The 18,759-nt window shown below is 47.1% G+C and overlaps 1 protein-coding gene across 1 annotated transcript in view; it reads right to left on the reverse strand.

Moving 5' to 3' along the window:
- Positions 1–18,759, reverse strand: part of CUX2 (cut like homeobox 2) — a 200,025-nt gene that overhangs the window by 44,095 nt on the left and 137,171 nt on the right. The window contains exon 4 of the mRNA XM_027124772.1: positions 14,570–14,648. Within this exon, the coding sequence (XP_026980573.1) occupies positions 14,570–14,648 (79 nt within the window). The remainder of the gene's footprint in view (positions 1–14,569; positions 14,649–18,759) is intronic.

The following is an 18,759-nucleotide window of genomic DNA, read 5'->3' on the forward strand; positions in this document are numbered from 1 at the left end:
CAAATCCTGGCTGTGACAACTTTAGGGAAAGTCACTTAGGTCACCTGAGCCTCAGTTTCCTCCTCAGTAAAACAGGGATAACAACAGGACCTACTGTAGAGGGCTGTGCAGGGACTCCATGAGCACGCTGAGCCCCTGCGACAGTGCCTGGCACCTAACAGAGTCTAAGTGAGCATTACCCTTATCCTTATGACTTGTGGCAGTGTGGGATGTGCCACCCAGCTCTCCCTTCAAGAAGAACGTCCTGCGAGGAGTTGGTGACAGTCTCCAGGCGCTGCACCTTCGGATACACTGCAGTGTTGGTTCGGAGGTCAGGTTTCCCCAGGCCTGCTCCCAGCCAATGACCGAGCAAGACAGAGACAGTAGGGCTGGACCACTCCTGCCGATGCTGGAAAAGGCAACCTAGTATCATAGACTAAAATGTTTTCCCCCAAACCCATATGTTGAAGCCTTAACCCCTGATGCAACTGTATCTGGAGACAGGGCTTTAAGGAAGTAATTACGGTTAAATGAGGTCATTAAGAGTGGGGCCCAATCTGATAGGACTGGTGTCCTTACAAGAAGAGGAAGAGACACTAGAGCTTTCTCCCTCTGCACGTGCAGAAAGGAAAGGCCATGTGGGGACACAGTAAGAAGGCAGCCATCTACAAGCCAGGAAAAGAGCTCTCACCAGAAACCAACCCTGCTGGTACCTTGATCTTGGACTTCCCAGCCTCCAGAACTGTAAGAGAGAAAATTCTGTTGTTTAAGCCACCTAGTTTGTGGTGTTTTCTTATAGCAGCCTGAGCAGACTATTGCATCCTGCTTTGGGGCTCCTGTTAGTTTTAGCTTGGCTGAGACTTTTTCAGAGCTGCACTGCAGTTTGAGGTTCCTCCTACCAACCCTCCTTCCTTCCCTCTCTCCCTTCCCAGGTGTTAGACCAGCATCACCAAGTGAAGGCTCTCCTGGTCTCCTCCTCTCCCTCTCTTTCATCCTTCACAGGCATCTTCCCCAATAAATCTCTTGCACATCCGGTGCCATCTTTGCATGTGAATGCTTCCAGAGGACCCAAACCAATATGTGATTACTCTTTTGCCTCTCAGAGCCTCAGTTTCCTGGTCTGTAAAGTGGGGATAGTCACAGTGCCTCTCCTGTGGAGCTGCAGCTAGACTCTGGAGTCTGTGGGTGTGGAGCCCATGTTGAGGTACTGGTACATTCCACAGTGGTGAATCTAAAGTGGGCAGAGCTCACAGGGGGACCTATGAGTCCATGCACCTGCTTCACTCAGCAAGAGTTTGTTGAGCATCTACCTGTGGGGGGCACAGTAGTGTCCCTGTCTATGTGTAGCTGACATCCCAGTCAGATAATATGGATGGGGAAAGGACTTATCTTAAGAGCATTAGGAAGTGATATGTTCTAATTCGCATTTTTCAAAGGCTCATCCAAGCTGCTGCAAGAAAAATGGGCTGTAGAGGGAGCCAGACAGGGGCTACTGCAATAGTCCAGGCAGTGATGCTGGGATCAGGGCAGTGGCAGGAGGAGTTGGGGGGAAGTGCTCAGACACAAGAGGTAGATAGGAAGAACTGATGGGGTGTGGTGTTCTAGGCTGAATAGCATTTCCCCAAATTCATGTCCATCCAGAACTTGTGAAACTGACCTTATTTAGAAACAGGGTCTTTGCAGATGAAATCAAGTTAAGATGAGGTCGACTGGATTAGGGTTGACTAATCCCAATGATTGGTGTCTTTACAATAAGAGGGGAGGACACAGAGAGACAATACACAGGGAAGGCCCCGTGAAGACAGAGGCAGAGATTGAAATGATGTGTCTACAAGCCAAGAAATGCCAACGATGGCCGGCCACCACCAGTGCGCCTCCACAAGGAACCAACACTGCCAACACCTTGACTTTTGGGCTTCTGGCCTCCAAAACCGAGAGGATAAATTTCCATTGTTTTAAACCATCCAGTTTATGGAAATTTGGCATGGCAGCCTCTGAAAACTAATACATCATGTGTACTCTGGAGGTTCAAAGTCCAAAATCAAGGTACTGGCAGAGCTGTGCTATCTTGATCTGTCCCACGCTTTCTCCTAGCAATCCTTGGCATTTCTCAGCTTGTGGTGGCATCACTTCAATCTCTGCCTCTGTCATCACTTGGCCCTCTTCTCTGTGTATCTCTCTCCTCTTTTTATAAGGACACCAGTCATGGTGGATTAGGGTCTCACCCTAAGGACCGTCCCTTATCATCATCACATCTGCAAAGACTCTATTTCCAAATAAGGTCACATTCACAGGTACCAGGGGTTAGGACTTCAAAATATCTTTTGGGGCACACAATTCAACCCATAATACATGGCAACTGGCTGGATACCAACTGTGAGAAAGGCAGGACTAAGGAGCTGCTAGACTCCAAGTCTCATAGGAAGGAAGTTCTTACTTAAGCCTAACCTACTTCCCTCCTGCTGCACCCATTTCACCAGTCGTCCAGGAAGACAAGCGTGCTTCATAAGACAAAGCAGCAGGTGCTGGGCTCTGATCCTCCTGTATGTTCATCCTCTCCAACTACTGAGGAACAGGGCGGTGAGTTGAGTATGGTCCCTGCTCTGAAGAGTACATAGCAACGATGATCACTTACTTCCCCAGGCATATTCCATTCTTTATTTCCTCCCCACAGAATTCCTAGACTTTACGGCACGTGGGTAAACTCATTTCTTCCCAACTCCCCCATCTGGGAGAAATCCACGGAGGTCTGAGCTACATTGCTGGGGATTGAGTTAGGTAGAAAAAAAAATATTAGCATTCAGAGGACTGGAAGATTCTGCCAAGTTACGCATAAGTAAAATGCTCAGCTGGGGTAGCTGACATATCCGAGGGCTTCCTGCTTACTTTGTCCAACTGTATTAGTTGATGCATCAGCTAAACGTCACTAGCTGCTCTTACAAATACAAAGTGAAAGAGACAGAAATGACAGCAAATCTTTGAAATGTTGGGAGGAGGTTTCTCAGAGAACCTGACAGTCACAGGGGTCTGGGAGCATCTAGCTTTCATTCCTCAGCAACCCCTTTCTCCCAAGGCCTTTCACATAGTAGGTGCTCAAGAAATGTTGCTTGTTTTAAGCACCTAAGTTAGTGGTCATTTGTTACAGCAGCAGGAAAAAACTAATACAGTCTGTAATTCAGCCATTTATTCATTAGTACCTTTTCACTGAGCACCTGCTATGTGTCAGATACATTTCTTCGGTTGCTAGATACTTCCTGAGCATCTACTTAGGGAAGTTTCTGGGCCCTGGAGATACAGCAGTAAATAAGAGGAAATTCCTGCCTTCCTGGGGTTGACATTCTAGAGGGGAGAGATGGACAATGGACAAATAAACCAACGGCTGTAAGGGGGCTGAGAACAAAAACAGCAGGGTTGGGGGAGAGAGTGGCCTGAGGTGTGTGCTTGGGGGCAGTGTGCTAATTGAGGCAGCCTGGTCAGGGAGGTGACATTTGAGCAGAGCCCTGAAGGAAATGAGGAAGCCAGCAGGGGGCTGAGAGAGAATAATCCAGACCCAGGAAGCACCAGGAGAAACAGCTCCCATTAGACCAAGACATGCTGGCACACCATCCTGACCAATCTCCCCTGAGTTACTGTCCCAGAAACATAGCTTAGCTTCATCTTCACAACTGACCCATTTTACTGATGGGGACACGGGGCTCAGAGAGGCTGGCGATGCCTGGGTAATTCTTGGTGCCAGCCTCACCTCTCCTCCCTGTAGGCTGGTGGGTGCTGGTGGGTGGTGATTGGGTTCAGAGCAGGCTCTGGCTCTTCAAACACTAGTTTCTGGTCTTCATCCTCCCAACTCTAGCAAACATTCATTCTGGGGCAGATGGGGCACCCATATCCAGCTGGGGGGTAAAGAGCAGATGAGATGCCCACCCAGCATCTTGAGACAAAAGCTCCAGGGAACTGACATTTCTTCATTCCCACCACCCCCCGCACCCTGACATACGCCAGGTACTTTGCAGATATTTATATCTCATTTAATCATCAAAACAACCACAGGAGACATTGCTATTCTCCCCATTTTCCAGATGAGAAAACTGCAGCCCAGCAGAGGGAAGCCACTTGCTGAAAAAGGTGGAGCTGGATTTGAACCCAGGGTGGCCCAATCGTCAAATGCTGGTGACATGTCACACCTTAAGCTGCATCCACCTGCCCCCCAAAATATTACCAACTTGATATCTGTCCTTACGTGATTTGACGTTTTTAACTTAAATATATTTTAAAGGAATATTTGTTTCACTATTGTAAGTAGATCATTGGGATTCTGTATCATAAAAAAGGGGTTTTAACCATTAAAATAAATACAAAGGAAAAATCAAGAAACTGATGTTATTAAATTCTAGTTACATCCCCATTGCCTGCTCAAGACCTTGAGCTTGAGGTCGGCTCTTCCTTGGTTAAAAGGAGAGATTCACAGGTGCTCCATAGGCATTTAAGATGCTTTAGCACCTGACTGAGACTTTCTCTAGAAGGAACTAGAAAGGTGATACCTGGTGAGCAATGTATTCAAAGTCTGTGTTGCGCCAGGTACACCAAGGCTGCTCCCTATGGCAGGTGACCCCACTTGGGGAAGCGCGGGGTCCCGCTGACCCCCAGTCTCCAAAGCGACCTGTGTCCCCCTCCAACGTCTGGCAAGCCGCATATCTCAGTGTCAGGAGAAGTGACAGAACATCCCTGTAGCTCCTCATCTGGAGCCACGGAGCCTGGCTTTCTGCCGGGCTCAGCGCTTCCACGGGAAACCTTTCAGCTGAGACACATGGCTGCCCAGAGCTGTGAGCGGGACTTTATTTCCCCCACTTCACTCCTGCAACATACACACTGTCAATATATAGACAAGGGCAGTGGCAGCGGGAATCAAACGGCTTTAGATCCAACCTGAATAAAAAAGCCCCAAACAGGGGACCCCAAATCAGAAGTGTTTGACTACATATCCTTTGGATTAATTAAGCACATTGGCAGACACGGAAGATCAAATATGAACCATTCGAGGTGGCAGGTCCTGATGGGCACGCGGGGAGGGGGAACGTCATCAGGAAATAGAGTGCCTTTGTCTTACAGCCATCAACTTGCTCTTTATGCATAAACTGCTTAATAAAATGACTAATTCATTTTGGTTACATTGGATCTAAACCCCTAGAGAATACTGCCAATGGATTTATAATATTTTAATCTCACACCAGCCTTTCCAAAGCCTCTGTAGGAGGAGATGGATAGAACATCATCTATTCCATCTTCCACCACTAGCTGATGCTGTTGGTATTTTTTAAAAAAAGTGTCTATGGGGCTGTGTGGGAGAGTCGTGAGTCTAGGGAAAGCTGTCTCATTCCTCCCACTGTGTCCATCTGAAGGAAAGCGGTGCTCAGAGCTTTTTTTAGGAAAGCTGGAGCTGCAAAGGCTGTCCGAGAGGCTGTTTAGAAACACATATATGCAGAAGTATGCGTGTGTCCCTCCAAAGTATCTCTGAGACAGAAGCCTTCTCCCATCTGGGCCCCGGCTCCGGGCGCCTGTGTGGGCAGGAGGTTCAGGCTACTGACGGTGGCAGAGAGCCTAACTTTGATCCTTTAATCCTAACTTTTTGATAGCAGATGGCTGCCCAGCCCTTGTATGCAAATGGGGGCCGTGCTTTCTTCCCTTCGTCGCTAGGGCTGGCTGCTTCCGGGTCTCCCGGCTTAAGCACAGACAGAGGGGCTGGAGAGGGTCTTCCTTCTTGGCACTGGGTGGTGATGTAACAGTAACACCACCACCAACAGCAACGGCAGCCACGGGTCTACTGAGCATTTACTGTGTGCCAGACACCAGCTTAGGATTTTATACTCTTCACCTTGCTTAATCCTCTCAGAGGTACCAGAAGGTAAGTGTGCTTTTCCAGAGGAGGAAACGGAGGCTCAGAGAGGTAGAGCTAGTTACTCAAGGTTACCCATCCAGGGAGCAGCAGAGCTGGGACTCAAACCTGTGTCCATTGTAGTAAAAACAAAGTTTCCATAGACTAAGCTGCACAGAAAGTTCCAGGCAGGCAGGGACAGTGTCTGTTTTGCCTAACATTGTGCCCCTGGTGTCGAGTAGAGTGCCTATCAAACAGTAGGAGTTCAATGTTTATTGAATGAATTGCATGGGGCTACTACTCTGTGCCAGGCACCATGTTAAGTGTTCTCCATTCCCACTGAATCCACCCAATGGGCCCATAATTAGGTGAGATCATTATCCATACTTCACAAGTGGGGAAACTGAGGATCAAAGAAGTCAGGTGCGATACAGGATGCAAGATGGCAGGACAGGGACTGGCCCCTCTCTGAGAGGGTCCCTCAGCCTAGAGTCCCGCTAGTGCTCCTCCTGGCATCTCTCTGCCCCCTGAATTTGGAGCTCTGTGGCTCAATTTCTCCTCAACAGAAGTACCAGCCTTTGGAGCCCTGGGCCAGGAGGACCAGGTGTACGTGTCTGTTAGGAGTCATGTTCTTCCTCCAGCTAACACATCTGCATTTCTGCAAAGGGCTCATCCTCTCACCCTAGAACCTCTCAACCTACTGGCAGCAAAGACCCTTGGCTGTTTTTCACTGTATTTAGATGTCAAATCTCATGGTTTTGTTCCAACCTTTTCAATTTTTTTTTCGTTTTTGGCCACACTGTGCAGCATGTGGAATCTTAGTTCCCTGACCAGGGATCGAATCTGGGCCCCCTGCATTGGTAGCATGGAGTCTTAACTATTGGACCTCCAGGGAAGTCCCCCAACCCTTTCAATTTTAAAATTAATCCTGCATCTGGGTTTGGTGCCAGGGGTCAAGATTCAGGCTCCACTACCTCTCTGCTGTGTGACCTTGGGCAAGTGGCTTGACCTCTCTGAGCCTGCATTGCCTCAGCCACACAGCAGGGCAGGATGGCAATACCTACCTCAGAGGGGATAAGTGAAATCCTTTCTGTAAGGGGCTGAGCGCACTGCCTGGCACACAGGGAGCACCCAAGAAACCGCCCCACAAGGATGGTAGCTCGTTTAAATTCAAAGGCTGCTCTCCCTGAGGCACCTCTCCTGGCCTTCCCACCTTGAAGCCCTTTTTCTGCTGGGTGTTCTGGCCGTCTGTCTTCGGGTCATGTGGCCCCTGCTGGACTCCAAGGGCAGGGCAGGACTCAAGTTTGGGTTCCCACAGGGCTCAGCACATGGTAGGTGCTCAGAGAATGAGCTGATGAAAAGCCACAGCTGAAACGCCTGTCATCCCTTCTGAAAGGGAGCAGCCGTTTATTGAGCAGCCACTGGGTACCAGCATCATGCTGGATGTTTTCCTTTAATCATCTTTCAACCCTTAGCTGCCAGGAGTAGTAAAAATCAGACAGGTGGCCAGGGGGAAAGGGCACTCCTGGCAGAAGAAATGGCAGAGGCAAAGGTGTGGCAGAAAATGGGGAGACAATGCCTTTTGAAGTTAAGTAGCATCTCTGGAAAATCTGCTGTTAAACTTTTCCTTTTTTTATGGGTTAAATAACCTTTTATGTTACCCTTCTGTGCTCCCCTGAGCTCAACAGGACCAAATGGGCAGAGGCATATACAGGGAGGAAGGGAAGGAGGTGAGGGCAGTCAAAGACAGCAATGGGTCTCTCATTACACTAAAATCTGTATTGCCTTTATCTGCAAAGGTGGCTTATCCACTAGATGGCAGTAGAACTAGTCATTTGGGACAAACACAATGTTAAATTCTTAACCCCACTTTCTACTTCCATCACCATATATTTCAAATGCTTCAAAGATTCAAATTTCTAAAAACTGAGATCACAAAAGTACTTAAAAAATCCTATAACCTTCAGGTGAGAGGGTTTTTTTTTAAATATGACAATAAATCCAGAAGCCATAAAGCAAAGGTCTGGTAAGATTTCCTACTTTCTGCTAATATTTTTTGAACGTGTGCCGTGTATCATATACAAGAGACATTGTAAACAAAATTAAGAAACAAAAGGCAAACTAGGGGAGAAGATATGAAACACATTTACCAGGACAAAGGTTAGTATCTCTAATATACAAAGAGCATCTACAAATCAATAAGAAAACGATCTCTCTGATAGAAAAATGTGCTAAGGGTACATGAATCAGTGATTTACAAAATAATAAATATGAGTGGTTCACAACATGTGAAAAGATATTTAGTGTAACTAATAAACAAAGAAGTACAAAATAAATCAACAAGGAGGAAAAAGATTCTTATTCTTTCTGACCACTTTTCCTGGGTTTGTGGTCAATATGTGGCTACAATACATTCCCCTTCCCAAGTTTTCTTTCTCACTCTTATAACTACAGTACAGTACCAATATGCCTTGCATTCCCAAGAACCCCGAATACCCAGTGTTGGGAATGGGGTTCAGTAAATTATGGGGTTCAGCCACACAAGAGACTGTTACACAAGAGGAACCAAAGTTACTCAGAATTTGTAATCACACAGAGAAATACAGATGCTTGTAGTGGGTGAAAGGAAGCAGGATTGAAAATGGTACATGCAGAATGAACAACCATTTTGAAAAAGTACATGGGGAAAAGATCAGATAGGAAAAACAACAAAATATTGCCACTGCTTTTCTAGTAGGTAGTTTTCCCCTCCTATTTCCGTATTTTCTGAATTTGACAGTAGGCATATACAACTTTTATAACTGCGGAGAAAATTTAAAAAATCCTAAACATTGGAAAGTATTGTCCTACTGCACGTTCAGTAACCCTGTAGTATTAAACCTCTCACCCCACTTCCTTGATAACTGACAGAGCTGTATGAAATCCAAAGCCAATGCGTGTGACTCACGTAACTTATACCCTGATGGCAGCTTTGCAGTGGGCTGCTGATTATCCAACCTGCCAAATGCTTTCATGTATAGGTATAGAATCCTCACATTGACTGATGAACAGGTTCTATTATCCCTCTGCTAAAGACACAGAAACCAGAGTCAGAGAGGTTCAGGCCCCTGCCCAAGGTCACACAGCTCAAAAAAACCCACCAAGCTGAGAGTCCCACCCCACTGTGTCTGATGCTACAGCTCGATCAACCTAAGCTGCCCAGCCTTGCCTCCTGAAAGGAGGAGCAGGGAGAGAAACGCCTGTGAGGAGTTGCCATCTCCTGCATCAGATTTTAAAAAATACAAAGTAAGGCAAAAAAAAAAAAAAAAAAAAAAAATTGGGGGGACTCACCTCTCCCTTCTTATCTCTTCAGCAGTGTTCCTCTGCCTGTCCTCTTACTTGCTCTTTCCTTGTTTTCTCTTTAAATTTTTTTCTTTTTGCTTTTAACCTAATCACTCAGTTAATAAGTTAGCTCTCTGAAACTTGGGTCGGTACCTAGTGACTCTATGAACGCAATAAAGAAATCAGCCGTCACCGGTTACAGGAGTCAGAAAGGTTTAAATCAAATCATCCTCTACAACAATGACATTAATTATGCTTTTAACACGTTTTACTGCTTTTTTTCCTCACTTCACGCCACATCTGTGTGAACAATATCCAAAAGATTTACGGTTTTCTTTCATAATTATAGACATACAGGCTGCACACTTATCAAAATACTTGCTGAGCAATCACGCTATATCGCATTCTCTGCCAAAGATTTGTGTTGGCAGCAGTCACTCAAAACAAAAATGTTGAATCAGGACTTGTGTGGCTTCGGGGGGGAGGTGTGGATGGGAAGTATTTCGACAAATAATTTGCCTGTCAAGAAGTATAAAAACAGGAGAGTGTTCATCCTGGCAAATTTTCCAGGAGTGTTATTTTTATGGAGGAGCTGGGGAGGCATGTGTGGCAGGGACAGTGAACAGGGAAGCTCCGAGCACCAGCAACACATCTGACATTTGGTTCTTGTGTCTGAGGATACAATTTAATGAGAACAAAAATATGTCTTCCTAATTCCCCTAAGAAATCATTAAAACATTTTGTTATTCTTAAATGTCTTGAAAATGAATTAGAGCCCTGAAGGGGCTGTTCGTATGGTATGTCTCCATCAGTTAAGGTTCCTCGTTCTCTAGCTTGGTGACAGCTGGGGATGTATGTCCCCCCCACCCCTCCATTTCTGGGGAGTAGAGTTGGGAAATCAGACACGTGGAGTCAGCACTAGGCTTGGAATGACCGTTTAGGGAGAGGGGCAAGAGAGCACGGGAACTTTCCAGGAAGTTCCATGCCAATCTTGGGAGCGCTCACGGTCCCTGACTGGCACCGCGGTTCTGGCCTCGTGGGTTAACATATTTTCAGAAAGATGTGGGTCCACAGTGAACCCCAGAAATGATACTCTCTCCCACATGGGGGCTGTAAGCCCCTTCTCACCCCCAAACGCTCCCCTGGGTTTGAGACAACAGGTTACTTGAGTGATGATCTGTTTACCTCTGCCACCAGAATGCAAGTTCTCTGAGGTCTGGGCCCGTGTCTGTATCGGCAGGCTCATGGTTATGTTCCCAGTGTCTAGTGAGTGCTGGGCACACAGGAGGCACTCAATAAATGCCATCTGAGTAGATAAACACGTGACAAGCAGGAAGCACTAGTAGAAAAAAGTACCTTTTCATTCAAATAACTCTTCTCCCACTTTCTGCGTCTGAATCTTATTTCTAATTCATTCAACAAACAATTATTAGGTGCCTACTGTGTACTGGATTCAGGGTACACAGGTTTACTATGACTCAGTCCCAGGCTTGGAGAATTTCACTTGTCCTAGGGACACACAGATGATGATAAGAACAGTTAACACTTAGCAAGTGCCACTCTGCGCCATGCACGCTGAAGCCTCCCAATGACTGTATGAGACAGACTCTGATATTATTCCCAATTTATAGAAGTGAAGACTGAAGCTCAGGGAGGTGAATTAATTCGTCCACAGTTACCCAATGAGTAAGTGGTACAGGCAGGATTTGAATTGGGGTCTTTGCCTGGAAACACAAGCCCATCTCAGTGCTGCCCCCTGGTGCTACAGGAAAGGTACTATGACGCCCGGTGGAGGAGCTGGGCATGTGGACTCGTGGGAGGTATCTCTGGGGTCTGTACTGGGTCACCCTCCATTGTCATTCGCCACTGAGACTGTGCAATCCAAAGAATTGAAAAGAGTGGGAAATAAGAGGGTGTATTTTTCCAAATTTTTTCCCAGATAGCTCTGATAAGGGTGGAGACATCATAAGCAAAAAGGCTGCAAGGAATGGGGCGGCCTCTCGGTCTCTCGGCCACGTGCCTGGTGTGGTCCTCAGTAAGGGTGATAACGACTAGGGCTGCAGACACAGCTGTCTTGGCCTCATACCACAGGGCCATGCCCTGGCAGGGGGAAGGCACAGAGCCTGGAGAGCTGTGCTGTCTGGTTCCAGCCATTCTTGCCGCCAAAACATTCTGACTGAGAAAACCCATGTGGCCATGCTGCCTTCCTGCGAGTGCAGAATCAGGGCAGAGCACAGGACTGGAGCAGAGCGAGTCGAGTCTGCAGGTGCCTCTGTAGTGGGCTGAATGGTGACCCCAAAATATACATCCATGTCCTAATGCCTGGAACCTGTAAATGTGACCTTTTTTGGAAAAGGATCTTTTGCAAATGTAATTAAGTTAAGGATCTTGAGATGAGATCATCCTGGATTATCTGGGCGGGGCCTAAATCCAATGACCAGTGTCCTTATAAGAGAACAAAGAGGGGGATTTGGGACCCAGAGACACAGAGGGAAGAAGGCCATGTGCAGACAGAGGCAGAGACTGGAGTGATGCAGCCACAAGCCAAGGGACACCTGGAGCCACCAGAAGCTGGAAGAGGTAGGGAAGAGTCCTCCCCTATTGAAATACAGTGTGTAACGTGAAGGATGCAAGTTACTCAGCTTTCTGCTCTCTACACCAAACAGTGTTTGTCTTTGGAGGGAGCAGAGCCCTGCCGACACCTTGATTTCAGACTTCTGGCCTCCAGAACTGAGAAAGAATAAGGATCTGTTGTTTTAAGCCACCCAGTTTGCGGCAGTTTGTTACAGCAATGGGAAATAACATAACCTCCCACGAGTAGCCAAGTTGTGACATGAGCAGACATTCTAGAAATAGTTGTTGAATGTATCAAGAGCTGAGTCCCATCTCTCCCTGGCTGTGAGGCATCAGGCACTGGACTCAACTTCTTTGCACCAGGGAGACAGGGACTGGTAGGGCCTGTTCCTTTGGGGCTTGTAACATGCAGAGGGTAGAGCACATGCAACTTCTACACCTGGCCACTGCTTCTCTGACTGTGATGTGCTCCCGGATCCCCTGGGGAACTTGTTAAAATGCAGACGCTTCAATGGCCCGAGGTTCTGTATTTCTAACGAGCTCCAGGCGAAGCCAATGCTGCTGGTCCATGGACTACACTTTGAGTAGAACAGGCTAGAAGACTTCCCTCACCACCCAGCTCACGTGCTTTTGGAGGGGAAGCTTCACATCATTGTTGCTGTATTAGTTTCCTGGGGCAGCCATAACAGAGCACCACCCACTAAGGTGGCTTAAAGCCACAAAAGTTTATTCTCTCACAGTTCTGGAGGCCAGAAGTCCAAACTCAAGTTGCTGTCAGGGCTGTGCTCCTTCTGAAGGCTCTAGTGGAGGATCCTTCCTTGCCTCTTCCAGCTCCTGGTAGCCTCAGGCATTCCTTGGCTTGTAGTTGCATCACTCCAAACTCCGCCTCTGTCTTCACATGGCCCTCTTCCCTGTGTCTGTCCCAAAACTCCCTCTCCTCTTCTTATAAAGACACCCTTCATTGGATTTAGGGTCCTCCCTAAGTCCAGGATGATCTCATCTCAAGATCCTTAACTAATTACATCTGCAAAGACCCTGTTTCCAAATAAGGCCACACTACGAGGTTCAGAGTGGACATAAATTTTGGGAGGACACTATTTAAACCACCACAACTGCCAAGACAGATGGAACGAGGGACTTTCCCATCCCCTGCACAAAGATCTCACAAACAACCTTGACATCAAATATAAATGACTTTGCCTTCTCCATGGCTCAGCCTAGAGTGGGATCTCATTTTCTTCTTCGTAAACCCCCAGCTCCAGTCACCTCTGATAGCACTAATTCCTGCAGCTGTGTGGAAGTACTAGAAATGGATTAAAGGGGCTGTCTGGGTGGAGGGAGTTAGCACAGTGGAGTTGTCTCCCAGCTCCACCATTATTAAGCAAATCACTACATTCTGGGTTCCCATCTCTAGGTCAATAAATGAAAACGTGCAGAGGACGGGCCATTTTCAAAAAGGGAACTTGGGCTTCCCTGGTGGTGCAGTGGTTGAGAGTCTGCCTGCCAATGCAGGGGACACGCGTTCGTGCCCTGGTCTGGGAAGATCCCACATGCCACGGAGCAGCTGGGCCCGTGAGCCATGGCCACTGAGCCTGCGCGTCTGGAGCCTGTGCTCCGCAACGGGAGAGGCCACAACAGTGAGAGGCCCGCGTACCGCAAAAAAAAAAAAAAAAAGGGAAACTTTTTGCAGAAGTATATCTACATATTTAGGTACACAGTTGAAGCTCTCAAGCTGATCATACCTCTGTAATCCACACCCAGATCAAGAAGCAACATCTCCAGCCCCCAAAGGCCCCCAGGAACTATCGCCCCATCCAAGAGAAACCACTCTCTTGACTTCTAACAGCACAGGTGCCTTTTTTTTTTTTTTAGGTGAAATTCTGTAACGCAAAATTTACCATTTTATAGCGAACAATTCAGTGCCAGTTAGTTCATTCATGATGTTGTGCAACCACCACCTCTATCTAGTCCCAGAACATTTTTATTCCCCTAAAAGGAAACCTCATACCCATTAAGCATTCACTCCCCATTCTCTCCTGCCCCCAGATTGGTAACCACCAATCTGATTTCTGTCTCTATAGATTTGCCTATTTTGGATACTTCATACAAATGAAATCATAAACTGTGTGACCTCTTGCATCTGGCTTCTTTCACTCAGCATCATGTTTTTAAGGTTCATCCACTCTGTAGCATGTGTCAGTACTGCATTACTTTTTATGGCTAAATAATATTCCACTGGATTGGTAAACCACATTTTATTTTTCATCCACTGATGGACATTTGGGTTGTTCCCCCTTTTAGCCATTGTGAATAGTGCTGACATTAATTTTTGCCTGTCTTCATATTTTATGTAAATGGAGTCATACAGTATATGCTTTTTTGGGTTTGGTTTTTGAGGAACATCAAGTTTTTGAGGTTGGCCGTGCCATGTTGGAGGAGACATTTGCAGTCTTTCCTCCAGCGCCCTCTGCTGGCAGAGAGCACTGGGTGCCTTCTGCCCCTTGTGGCAAAGGGATGGGGGTTCTGGTGGGCAAGACACTCGGCTCCCCAAGAAGATCCAGGTGGGAGATCTTACCAGGAGCCCCCCAAAGCTCCCTGGCTGATGTTGGAAGGCAGTGGGGTAAGATGGAAGAGTCGTGTGGGGACACATCACACCAGACTGGGTGTAGACCCCCTCAGTCCCTACAACTCCTACCCATGGAGGGCCTGGCCTCACCCAGGAGTCTTGGCCTGTCCCCAGATGCCACTGAGAGGAGGCCCCTGTGCAACAGTCCTAACAGCAGTTTATTTTTGTTAATTATTCACTCACGGAGCCCAAGCATGTCTTACCTGGTGCTTCAATTAACTGCTTGTAAACGCTCAGGAAAGCGGCTTCGGCCTCCTGACTTCTCTTACTAAGAGCCACCACCTTTGGAAACAACAAGAGAAAGAATCACGTGTGACCACAGCATCTGAGTCTAGAAGCAAATTTAATCATTTTCTATATGTGCAAACATGGGATTGGGGGGAGGAAGAAGGGAAATGAAGATTAAAAGTATGGAGTAGACTGCCAAAATTCAGCTGCTGGTGGCTGACTCCTTTGCCAGAGCAAGTTCTAAATAAATAGACTTCGCCTGTTAAAAAAAAAAAAAAAAGAAAGAAAAAAGTGTGGAGTAGAAAGTCTGGGTTCAAGTTCCAGCTCCACTGCATCTGGCTGTGTGACCTTGGGCAAGTCACTGCCCCTCCTCTGATCCTCAGTTTCCTCATATGTAAAATGGGGGTAAATGGGGCTTCCCTGGTGGCGCAGTGGTTGAGAGTCTGCCTACTGATGCAGGGGACACGGGTTTGTGCCCCGGTCCAGGAAGATCCCACATGACGCGGAGCAGCTGGGCCTGTGAGCCATGGCCGCTGAGCCTGCGCGTCCGGAGCCTGTGCTCCGCAGCGGGAGAGGCCACAGCAATGAGAGGCCCGCGTACCGCAAAAAAAAAGGGGTAAATAATAGAAACTACCTCTTAGGCCTGTTGTGAGGATCAAAAGAAGCTATATATAAGTGCTTAGCACAGGGCCTGGCACAACAGTAGGTTATTAACAGCTGTTACTATTATTCCTGTTATTAATGTCAGAGGTTCAAATATGACACGTTTTGTAGAAAAGTGGGACACATCTGGGGAATATGTCTTGCCACTGAAAATTAAAGAGAAATTGTTGAATTTCTAGTAAGATATCAGTTTCAACAAATGTCAAGAGTGACAGCTTGTGAAACAGTTCCTGGCATACCAAAGGTGCTCAATAAATGCCTCTTGATTGATGAATACACCAAATGACTGGATGACCAGTAGTGAGGAGCTACTTTCATGCATTCGTTCTCTTGCTCACAGACTTTTATTGTTCTGCCAGTGAGACTCCGTAAGATGTGTTTCTGGGGCTCAGCAGCATCTCATCCCTCCGCTCCTGGCTGTGAATTCTGAGCTCCGGCCTCACAACTGTCTTGATGCTGGCTCTTCTTGACCACTCCCCTTGGCATTAGTCCTGGGCCTTCCTGGCATACTGTTGGACCAAGCTCCTGGCACCCACAGGTCACCATCCCTACCTCCTCGAGGACACACTGGGCTGGCATCCCCCTTTGGACTGGAACAGAGCTTTATTCCCCCTGGCACTGAAATACCTCTCCCTCTGGTGCCAACTTGCTAAATGATGACTCTATCAGAGCATCTACTTGTCAACACCCTCTTTCAGAGCTGGGCTTTTCCTATGAATCCCAGTAACGCCATTTGGGGAAGTGTCTGTTATTGAATTCCTCCCCTCAAAGTAAGCTCTGTGAGCGTGTGGTCTGGTGCACAGAAGGGGCTCAACATAATTTGTTGAATGAACAAATCCAAGTGGGTAGCACTGACTCTAGATCCTGTCTGTGACACAATTGTAGAGAAATGGCAGGGCCCAATTCTGAGACAGTCTGCTCACAGAGGTGATCAACCGAGGTATAGGTCCTGGAGCCAGGCTGCCTGGGTTCAAATCCCAGCTCCATCACTTATTATCTGTGTGTCCTTGAACAGGTGGGTCACTTCAATCCCTGTGCCTCTACTTCCCCACCTGTAAAACGGGGATAATAATATGATAGCCTCCCTCAAAGCGTCGCTAGAGGATCAAATGACTTAACACAATGTAAAGCCCTTTGCAAAACTCCTAGCATGCATTAAGCCCCACAGACATGTCACCTCTTGGTATGATCAACCCCTTCCTTCCTTCTTGCCTGTTATGGGGACAGGTTCTGCCCAGTGCTGGATGATAAACTTCAGCTGTGCTCATCTCTGGTGTCCTATGAAGACTACCTGAGAAAAGCCTCGCCTCCACACACAGCAGGGCACTCTGGGAAGAATAATTTGAAAACCACAGCAGTTTCTCTGCAGCTTCCAATATGACAGCCATGAGCCTCATGTGGGTACTAAGCACTTGAAACGTGGCAAGTCCAAATCCAGATGTGCTGTGAGTGCAAATATGCACCGGATTTCAAAGCCTTAGCTCAAAAAAAGAGAGAATGTACAATAGCTCATCAGCTATTCTTATGTTGATTACATGTTGAAGTGATAAAATTTTGGGTATTCTGGGTTAAATAAAATATATTATTAAAATTCATTTCACCTGTTTTCTTTTACTTTTTAAAATGTAGGTACTACAAAATGTAAAAGTACATGTGTGGATCACATTATATTTCTACTGGACAGCATGGCTTGAAGGTTTTACAAGGTCCACAGAGACTTTTTATTTAAGAGAGGTGGAGAGAAATATATGGTGGATGTTGAGCAAGTGATTTTAAAAAGGTCAGTTACAAAAGCTCTTTAAGCTCTCTTGTTGTTATTCTGAGAGCAATCTCTGGTCGCTTACCTTCCAGAGTGAATGACAGTCTCTCATACATTCAACAAACATTTCCTGAGCACCTGCTATGTGCCATGACCTGTGAGCTGAGAACTCAGCGATGAATAATGCAGCCTCAAGCCCCACCCTTAGAGGACTCACAGTCCAGTGGGGAGACGGACATTAAAGCAGATTCCCCAGGGCTTCCCTGATGGCGCAGTGGTTGAGAGTCCGCCTGCCGATGCAGGGGACACGGGTTCGTGCCCTGGTCCGCGAAGATCCCACATGCCGCAGAGTGGCTGGGCCTGTGAGCCATGGCCGCTGAGCCTGCGCGTCCGGAGCCTGTGCTCCGCAACGGGAGAGCCCACAACAGTAAGAGGCCCGTGTACCGCAAAAAAAAAAAAAAAAAAAGGCAGATTCCCCAGATAATTCATTAATTACATGTGCTAAATGCTTCAAAGGAAAAGCACAGGGGGGCTTGAGAGTGTGTAAGTGGGGGGAGACTGACCCAGTTTGATGGGTGGAAGGAACATCAGGAATTATCTCCCAGAAGGGGAAGATGGTGATGGACAGAAATAATGTTCTAGAATCTAGGCAAAGGGAAGAGTTTTATTCTTGCTAAGATGTACGAAACACAGTTCCTGTTCTGGGAACTCACAGCTGAGTGGGAGACACAGCAATGCCAAAGAGGAACCGTAACACAGGAGGAGGTGATGCAAACACTGGAGTCTCCAGATTAATGTGAGGAGGGGGCAATTAATTCAGAGTTTGGGGGGACATCCTTGATGCACTAATAATAATAATAATGTAATATTCAGAGTTTACCATGTACCAGATACTTACTATTCATAATCATCCCTCTCCATACACCAATCACTGAAGGTAGCTGCTGTCATTATCCCCATTGTACAGATGAGGAAACTAAGGCTCAGCGAGGTTAAGTAACTTGCCCAAGGTCACTCAGTAAGTAAATGGTAGAGTGAGATTCACACCAGGTCTGGGGGTTGAAATTTCTGTTCTGAATCCAGATGTGGGCCCCTTTCTCCTGGATAGAAAAAACATCCCAGCCAGTGGGGACAATCACTCGGACCCCATCTGGATGCTGATGCCTTGATTTGCTATCTATGGCTGTACCAGGTCAGGGGCTGCTATGCTGCTGACCTGAGGTCCAAGAAAAGCCATGAGAAACAAAAGCAATTCATCTCCCGATCCCTAGATGGAGAATTATCAAAGATGAGCCAGCACAAAGTCTGAATGCTTCATTTTATAGTCGTCCATGCTAAGCATGTGCGGTAGCTGGAGTTTACGATAGGCGTAAGAATGTTCTATTGACTTCTGATTTATTTCTTTTCTTTCTTTCTTTTTTTGGCTGTGTTGCGTCTTAGTTGCAGAACGTGGGGTCTTCGTTGAGGCATGTGGGATCTTTTGTTGCGGCACGGGTTCTTTGTTGCAGTACTCAGGTTTGTCTCTAGTTGTGGCGTGTGGGTTTTCTCTCTGTAGTTTGCAGCATGCGGGCTCTCTTGTTGAGGCGCACGAGCTCAGTAGTTGTGGTGCACTGGTTTAGTTGCCCCATGGTATGTGGGATCTTAGTTCCCGACCAGGGATCAAACCCGCATCCCCTGCATTGGAAGGTGGATTCCTTACCACTGGACCACCAGGAAAGCCCTGCTATTGACTTCCAAAAAGGA

Source organism: Aethalodelphis obliquidens, unplaced genomic scaffold (assembly GCF_003676395.1).
Source record: "Aethalodelphis obliquidens isolate GAN/ISIS:26980383/991018 unplaced genomic scaffold, ASM367639v1 scaffold28, whole genome shotgun sequence".
NCBI classification, from domain to species: domain Eukaryota; kingdom Metazoa; phylum Chordata; class Mammalia; order Artiodactyla; family Delphinidae; genus Aethalodelphis; species Aethalodelphis obliquidens.